Source organism: Pygoscelis adeliae, unplaced genomic scaffold (genome assembly GCF_000699105.1).
Source record: "Pygoscelis adeliae isolate BGI_AS28 unplaced genomic scaffold, ASM69910v1 Scaffold618, whole genome shotgun sequence".
Classification (NCBI taxonomy): domain Eukaryota; kingdom Metazoa; phylum Chordata; class Aves; order Sphenisciformes; family Spheniscidae; genus Pygoscelis; species Pygoscelis adeliae.
This window is the reverse complement of record NW_008825280.1, coordinates 370081-379293: the sequence shown is the minus strand read 5'-3', so window position 1 is coordinate 379293 and position 9213 is coordinate 370081. Positions and strand designations below refer to the sequence as shown.

The window sequence follows — 9213 nt, the reverse complement described above, 5'->3', positions numbered from 1 at the left end:
GACTTTGGCTGTGTAAGAAAATGTAGGGTTTTCAGATGACATGGGGCCTTGCTCTAATTTTAGGTCATGTGGGGCTGCCACAGCTGGAGTCTCTGGCACTGTCAGTGGAGACATGTTTTGGGGAATTAATTAAACTCTCCTCCCCATGTAAGTGCTACAGGACTCTGGGGTGTTTTGCACTCTCTCCAAGATCAACCTCTCTAGCACTTCCTGCTGCTGCTTTGCTTTCAGCCCTGCATTCCTGTCCTCCAGGGGGAGATAGATCAATTTAGGAAACATAGATGGAGTTTTGCATGGGGCTGGAGGAGCGCCTGAAAGCATATTTTGGACTCTGATTTGCAGCCCCCAAAACATCACAGCGATATCACAGTGGCCCATCAAGTTGCAGGGACTGCTGAATTGCTTTTGGAAATCTAAGGCCTGGTTCTTTTCTTGCTCCAAGGTAAAGCAGAAATGGAGGTACCCCAGCTACCGCATTGACCCCAGGTATGGCACTATGTGTGCGAACTTTGCACAGGTGTCACACTTTATTTTGTGTCTTCTAACACCAGTGCAAAATTTCCATGGCAGAAAAGATGTTACGCTTTATTCACTGCTCCCTAGCTCCATGGTAAAAATGTTTTGGCCATTCTGTTATGGACCAAACATGAACTATGCAGTGGTTTTGAGTGACCGAATGCCATCTGCATGTGAGGAAGTCTCCTGCCTAATATGGTTAATTTGACCAGGACAGCTGCTCGTGGTAAGCGATTCAGACAAGGCCTGTCTCACTCGAACAAGCATTTGGGGCTTCAGAGTGCCAGCCTCTGGAGGCCACGGCTGCTACCCGTACTGTGTAGGACTCTCACAGAGGCCTCTGGCTGGCACCACAGTTGTCATTTTGGGGCATGGTGTTGACAGGAGTCAATTCCAAAGCAAAGCAAATAGACATGTTTCTCTCTGCCTTCGTGGCTGGGCTCAGCAAACACGCACTAAAAGACTCAAAAGTGGCTCCTCCTCATTCCCTGCCAAAAGCTGTACAAGGGAGAGCCCAGGGGTATGTCTGGCTGTCCCCTCCTGAGGAGATGTTTCAGCTGCAACGCTGCAGGGCATGAAGGGCCAGTGCTAGCCTGCCCGTGCTGCCAGCCTGAACGGGGTGCTTCAGGCTCCGGTGTGACCAGACCTCCTTCCCCACGGGGAGCAGAGGCCCTGTTCCTTGCTAACACAACATTTACGTGACTCCCCTCTTGTACTTCAGACAGCAACTGTGTTCAGTGCCAGAGGGACGCTCAAGACTAGTCCCTGCTGAAAGCCATGTGTGTGGCTGTGAAGGTCTGGCAGAGCATGACGCGACAGCTCAGGGTGACTTTGAGGAGCTACCCTTGACCCTGCTGAGCCAGGGGCTCTCAGCAGCAGCCGAGGCAGCTGTGGGGAGTGCGGTGGGAGCAGGAGGGTGCGCCGGCACGGGAACATGGCACTGACTCCTCGTCTGCGTGCGGCAGAGCCGCTGCACCCAAAGGTCTCAGCAAGGGGATAGCTTCCATTCAGGCCCAGTGCCTGGGACCCTGCCTGTCCCGCACACATGGGACCCTGTCTGTCCTGCACACGTGTGCCCCTGTGTGCAGCAGCGCCTCGCTGCTGGCAGCCATGGGGCCTGCCACAGGAGCCGGGAAACGACTGGAGGAGGTGCACACACATGAGCATCCGTGGTGTTGCTGTGTTGGTCTGAGGATACAGAGGGAAGCATGGGCTGCAGGGAGGGGCAAGATCTTTTATGACCCCCACTGGCACAGCTGGACTAAATGGTTGTGTCCACATCACGGGCCAGACCCAGGCCCTCTTTTGGGAAAATGGTTTAGACCTCTGCATCCTTGAGGAGTTAAACTCCACAGCAGAGAGAAGTTAGACAGCAAAACTGCCAGAGCAAGGGGGAGATGCATCCAGTTAAGCCAGCAAGAGATCCCATGGAAAACTGCTCCCTGCCTTGGAGAAGTCCCCCCAGACCACAGACTGCCCAGGCTCCTGGAACAGATCCCCTCCCTGATGCCTCCTGCTCCACATCTCCACAAGGAGACACCCAGAGGCCTCACTCCTGTGCCTCCTCCCCAAAGGTGTTATGGACGGGTCCTGGCCACTGCAGCTGCCCGTGTGCCTGGCTAGCGGTCCTGCCCTGTGCTTGCCCCTCCGGAAATCCAAAGAGTGGGGGGAAAGAGAATAATGCAAAAAGGTGACAAGGTCAAACATAGGCTTCTTGGAGTTTCATGAACTGTGCTTCCCTCCCTGCTGAGTCCAGAAAGGAGTCTGCTTTTGAGCTGGATCATGCAGGTATACATGGGGGCTTTCAGAGATGTCCCACATGGACACATACATGTCAGATGAACAAATGTATGTACCAGGTGAGTGGAAAGTTGGATTCCAGGAAGTCCTCCCAGTCCATGTCTGCCTGCCTCTGTGAGGAGTTTGGTCCCTATGGGGATGCATGGGAAGATGGATACAAAAAAAATGAGCAATTCATTCTTTCCCCTCACCCTGACCTGCTCCTAGATGATGCTGAAGGGCAGTTTCATCTCTGCTGAACTTTTTTTCATAAAGCCTGGCAGCAGTTCCCAACCACGATGAGGCTGTTAGGAGGACCCCCTCCCAAATGGGGTCCCACTGGACTCACCAGATCCTTGGAGGTGCCAAGCCTTGTCAAGCCGTCCAGGGGCAGCAGGTCAGCAGAGTCCTTGTGCACAAACTGGGTGGCCTGTTTAAGGCGCCTCTTCTGTTGCAGAATAGCTTTGTTCCTCAGCTCCATCTCGCATTCCTGTCGCTCCAGGTCAGGAGTACCCTCACTCTGCTTTTCCTCCCGGTCTCCTTGCCCCAGTGGCAGAGGGCAGCTCTTCCTTGTGCTCATGGTGAAGATTCAGACAGAACAGGTCCTTCTTGGTATGCTGGGGTGTTCCCTGCACTCGTCTCCTGGTGTTTGCCCTCTTGAGGCTGACTCAGTCTCTGAGCTCCTTTCCCTTTCCCCACAGCTCTCCTTCTCTCTCTTTTCTGCCTTTCTTCCTGCTCTCTTAGTTATAACTCACCCATCTCTGAAGTGTCTCTGTGCCTTTTTCTCCCTCTGTCCTCTCCACTCCGCCGGTGTCCCTCTGCTCCCCACCTCTTCCTCTCCCCCTCTTCTCCTGCCCTGACTGCAGCTCTGCCTCTTCCAGTCGGTGGGTCCCTGTCTTAACAGAAAAAGCCCCACGTCAGAAACCCATTTCCATAAATTACAGCAGAGCCGGCAAGATGCTCCGGCTGGAAAAATCCAGCAGCAGAAGGATGGCCCTGCTGTTGGGGGCTGGACTTACCTCCCTCGGGCTGTGCACGCGCACGCGCGCGCGTGTGTGTGAGTGCGTGTGTGTAGACTGCCTGTCCCCCCCGATACGCTGAAGAGACAGTAAATCTCTCAGTGGCAGGCTGTGCGGTTCAGTGTCTCTGCTGGGGGCGCTTTGACGCATCTCAGTGAATCTGTAAATACTGGCAACAACATGGTTCAGTCTAGGAGATGATGCAGTGCCTTGGTAAATGAGAGAGAGCATCCGCCGAAAGGCTCCTGGCAGGCATGCCCAGTCTCATTTCTGCAGTGTTACGCATTTGGAATAGGCTGCACTGAAGGATTTTACTGTGTAGCTTGAACGAAATGCTGAAGGAGTGGTTTCTGCTTCCGGCCAGGGCAAATGTATTGGGCCTGACTCTGCCCTCATTTTCACCCCTCTCTGTCTAGAGCCGAAGTTGCAGAAGCCTAAAATCACTGGCTTGTCGATACCAGTGGACTTGACTCCCTGTTTACAGTAAGAGTATGCTGACATTGCTGCAGTGTGGGATGTCTGGACCAGGGCAGACATCCCTCCTCTCAGGGGAGAGAGGGCATGGCAGAGCTCACTTTTTCAACTTTCTGCCTTGTCCTGCTTGAAACTATAAGTTTCAACTTGAACTGAAGCTGCTTTATTTTGATCCCTTTTCACTGGTGAATGCACTGCCCCAGTAAGCACCACTTCTGACGTCATGTACAGAGGAGGAAACTGAGTTTTACTCAGCTATGAAGCTGAGGACAGCATTACCTTTCCGTGAATGTCATCTGGGGGTGAAATAGCTTTCATGTACAACACAGAAGGAATAATAGCAACAGACGATGAAAGTTACAGCAAAAGGAGTCTTTCTGTTGCTCCCTTTCTTTTTTTCCAGCTTAGTAATGTAACATTCCAACATTACTGATACCAATAATTTCTATGTTCTAGATTGTATATAGAAATATAACCCTGACTTTGCAATGTTAGGAAGTAAATCCAATGGTCCATGTACAAAGATGAGTCCAGTCAGCCACTGTGAGACCTCAGTGTGGTCACAGAAACTACAAAAAAGTTGGCCTCAGTGCAAAGCAAACCATGTTGTTTACCTTTTACTCTCTGATAATCATCACAGTGTTAGCATTTCTCTTGGGATCTTTGGTCCTCAAATGTTAGAAGGGAGGCTGGTCATTTTTAGAGTCATTCTAAAATTTGAAGAGATTAACCTTTTTGTTCCCAGTATGCTAACTGCTTCACACAAGGTGTCATGGTTCCCACAGCACCAACTTGCAGAACCAGATTTGGCAGGAATGGGAGTAGAAATATATTCTAATTGCTTTACACTATAAGGCCAAACTCCAACATCATAATGCAGGCAGAGTCCCATCAAGAACTCAGCAGATCTGTCTTCAACTGTCCTTGTCTCTCTGCAAGCCGAATTAAGAGAATTTAAATAATGGATATTCCCAGGGAAGCTGTGTTCCCACGGTCTTGTTTTCTTGCCTCTAGGTTGTCATGATTCCTGATTTACACACACTTTTGACCTCTTGTGGCCTCACTGAGCATCCTCTGAGTGTTGTTATCAAGTCCTTTAACCATCCCCATAAACCAGTACTGAATCATGTACCTCTACGCTCACACAGGGCCCTGTTTCCCCTCCTCCAGACTGTGAATTCCTCAGCAGGCCAGCCTTGACAAGGCAGCTCTGCTTCTGCTGGCAGCAGTGGCAGTGCCAATTTTCTTAAAGCCTCAGAACAGACCTTAAAACTATAAAGTAGAATAGGACATCTTGGGACCAGATCCCCTACAGTCCCTGCCTTGTAACCTATGGGCAGAGTTATACGATTTCTGACGAGATTGTCTCCCACCTTGGATGTGTGTATGGGCATGAAGAGGAGAGAGCATTCATAGTTCCCAGTTCCTCCTTGCAGCTAGCCACCCTTTATTTGTTCTTGCACCGCACTTTGGCAAAGCCCAATCAAAATTGGTTTGCCTTGCAGCTGTGCTGGAGCCATTGCTTGAGTAGTCCTGCTTTAGGGCCTGACCAGCTAATCCCGGCCCTTAATTCACAAAATATTTCTCTCCTAGTGCTTCAAAAGGGAGAATTCTTCAAATCTTATCTAAAGCTTTCTCCCCTCCTTCATCCCTTCTGCTCCAAAGAGCAGGTCACTTAACTCTTTACATCCTGTGATGTGTTAGTTCCCAGATCTGGCAAAAAACCCTAGCATTTTGATGGAGGTGGAGTCAGCTAATACTTTATCTTCTCCCTTCAGAGGCCTGCTGGGTTCTAGGTCACTGTTTTTTTCTATTCAGCTATTACTTTTTCCATCCTGTTCTTCTTAAACAGAGCCCATTTACCAAGTAGGTTAGGTGCTTTCAGTTTTTTTGCAGAATGGACCTCTCTAATGGAGAACCAGACCACATGCAGCAAATTTAAGCTTATTCCCAGTAGCTATGCCTTTCCCAGTCATCTTTTGTAGGTCCTGGAAAATAGCGTATGACTCATCAACAGCCTGTGTTAGAAAAATAAAACTGATTTAGATAAAAACATTCATACACAATCCCATACACACTAAGAAATTATTTTCCTTCTTTGATCCAGTCACATACAATAATCATAACCCGTTATACCTCGCTATTCTCCACCCTTCATACAGAAATCCTTACAGGATGTGTAACAGTGCTTTTCAGTCAATGGAACAACCATTCCACCTTCACAGAAGATAAAAGCCCTTCTCCCTGCTCCTGCTAGCAGCTTGGCCTTCTAGCAGTTACGGGTCAGTGAGAGCTCTGGGGCAAAAGATTCCAGCTTCTAACCACAAAGCCACAGCGCTGTATCTGTGTTCATGGCTATTGGTCCCTGGTGTTGACCCCCTCCATGTCTGAGAAATGCTGAAGAATTCAGAACTAGTGCCCATATTTCTGAGGAAAGGCACTGAAAAGCAGCATTTCCCAGTAGCCAGTTTGCCCAGCCAAGAAACAGGAGAGGGTCAATATTCCAGCCAGCTATTCCTTTGTTGAAGAAATTCATGAACAGTACCTGAAGTAGTGAAGGGGACGAATGGACTCCTTTGCTGAAAGAAGTAACTCCCAGATTAAAGAACATGAGACAAAGTAAAGATTTTGCCTCCCTCTGCCAGGAGCATTAGGGAGTATCCCAGCTCTTTGAGGAGCTGCTCTGTTGAAGGCTTTCACTGGTTTGACTTTAAATTCATGAGCTGAGGTTCTTTCACTAGAGATTTTTCTTGTATCTCACTTCTGGGAAGCTTTACCTAACCTACTCATTCCTCTTTAAAATATTCTCCTACTACTTTTGCAACTTCTAATACTTGTTCCCTTCTTAGAGAATTCTCTTCAGCTTTGGGTTTTTCTCTCTTTCAACAATTTGGAAACTATTGTTTTGTCCTCTTGTAGAGCCAACACAGTGCAGGTGGGAGGGTGGATTGTAAATAAAGAGCTTTACATTTCTTTTGTGTCAAGCTGGGCTGTTACAGAGCTCAACAATAGCCCCCACATGATGTAACCAGCCCAGAGGTTGTTTCTACATTACACCAGTTTCCAAGGCACTGTCTCAGTTTGGCAGAGCAAGCTTCAAGTGGCTGTGAAGGTGCCCCTCAGTGCAGCAACTATGTCAAGGCCAGGAGATTCCCTGTGGTGGCCCAGTGCAGAATCACTATGAGACGACTTTCTGCTCATCCTCTTGCATTCTCACAGCCTGTGCTCGGTCTATGGATGCACAGATGGTGCAGAGGAGGGATGAGAGGACAAACCTCACTCAGGCAAACTATGCATGCTTCTCTCTCCCCTTCCATCTCTGAAAAAAATTATTTGAAAAGAAAAGCTTCCTTTGCTTTGAATTCCTTCCAGTTTGTCTATTTGGATAATAAAATATATTCCTATTCTTCAAATAATGAGTAACAGGTTACAGTATTTATATCTGTGAATAAATCTGGCAAGTTTCCTTGAGATAAATGTCATCTCAGATTTACATAACGTTTTAGCTCAGCTGCTGGACAGCAAAGTGTGTCCTGCCAGTAAAGTCAGTCGGAGAGTATAGTTCGCTTAATTAGGTAATTTAGGGTCAAGTCTCTGTAGTCATCTGCCATAGGGGCTAGATTTATGAAAACACTGTGGCAAACTTGGAACAATGTTGTCCAATATGAATTCCCCCTGCTGCATAAATATTGCTTGTAATGATTTGTGTCCTGCCTGTATTGATTTCACTGCTTGAGCTAAGCTTCATACAAAGGGGCCTTTTCTGTTTGGTTAGAATAGTTAGCATTGCCACAGAACAGTTGCTGATCATGCAGCAGGCAATACAAAATTCCCTCTTACATTACATGGCTGCATTAATTACACTAGATGCCTTTGGCTTTGTTTTCACAAGGGGAAAGAACATTCACTTTTATTACAGAGTGCTAATGCACAGAGCAATGGCAACTATCTTACCCATGCTAGAGCTTCTCTGTGCTCATGAAGTTGTTTAAAGTAGAGAATAATTTCTGCTAGGAATATGCTTACCAATAAAAGTATGCAAGAGTCTGAGAGGAAGGATAGTTGTGTATTTAAGGCCAGTAGCACAGCACTTGGAAACGTCCAGTCTCAAAGATGTCTCCTGTGTGTGTCTCTGGGTAACTGCTTTCATTTCACTGTCCCTCCACTTCCTATCCACAGGGAGAACAGTATTTCCATTATCCACTTATCTTGAGACTAAGAATGCACTTGTCCCTAACAAACACAGACAATTTTTTTTAAGTCTCTATATCTTGCCATAATAATAATGAAAATTTTACACCATTAAGGCTCCTTTCAGAGGATGTCCTCAAAGATGAATACTCAGACAGTAAAACCCAGTACTGTTAGAATTGCCTCGAAAAGCTTAATTTGGTATGCATATGTGTGGGCTTATTACCAAAAGCACTTATGAAGTCTTGGCAAGGTGCTTTGAGTGGCTGTCTATGGGCTTCTGTCAAAACTTTTTATTTTCTCATATAAAACAACAACAACAGAAGCAAAGAAATAAGACAACCACCTATACACTTTTTCCCTGTGCCTAGCTAGCTATAGAATCAGAGCAGATCTCGTCTTGCTCAAAATGAAGCCCAGATGTAGTCCTCAGAAGGTAAAGAATCTCCCCATCGGCTGTCCTTGCCTCCAGTCTCCTTTCCTTTGGTTTTACTTTTAGAGTCCTCCAACAGACACTGTGGAAAACTTTCCTATCAGCACTTGTTAGGTGTACTGCAATGTTTCCTGTCATGTTTGTTTGTAAACGGCTTGCTTTGTATCTTAAAGCAACCCAGATCAAATTCTTCATCAGTCAGCAGTATAACTTGCTGAAATTAACTATAATCACTTTAACCAGGTATGCTTGTCACTATACACAGTCTAAGCCATGTGTATTTGTGCCTGTAACATGTTTCTGGTTGCTGCAATGTGATGCTCTGTGAGCACCTTGACTGGAGCAGTTCTACTGTAGCAGGGCTACTCAGACACTCACACTCAGTTCTGGGGGGAGTCAGCCACCCTAAAGGGTCTGCAGCCCACCTATGCTCTCTTGTTCAGGCAGACTTTTGTTTAGAAATACAGCAATTCAAGCTTCAGTGCTCGCAGGCTAAATCTTTAAAGACATGCTCCTGGTGTGCACGGTTCTTCAGGGACAACACCTCAGTCCTGCTTAGTGAATCAGTACCTTTTCCACACTGTGTTTTCTCCTTGTTGGTAGATGCAAGGCACTGGGCTCATCCCTTGTAAAACAGTCAAACACAAGCCCTGAAAACAGTGTTTCACATCTCTCGTGCTTTTCTGCGGTACCTGATCATTTTGCCCCAGCCTTAAACCTGAGGACTGTTGAATCTGCGACTATGATGGTCCTTATCCAACCTTTTCCTGCCTGTTCCTTATTCTCTCAAATGGTCTCAAG

At 47.3% G+C, this 9213-nt stretch overlaps 1 protein-coding gene across 1 annotated transcript in view; it reads right to left on the bottom strand.

The window, feature by feature from the left end:
- Positions 1-2875, bottom strand: part of NRIP2 (nuclear receptor interacting protein 2) — a 16843-nt gene extending 13968 nt beyond the window's left edge. Inside the window, exon 1 of the mRNA XM_009329871.1 lies at positions 2645-2875. Within this exon, the coding sequence (XP_009328146.1) occupies positions 2645-2875 (231 nt within the window). The remainder of the gene's footprint in view (positions 1-2644) is intronic.
- Positions 2876-9213: the final 6338 nt, after the last annotated feature.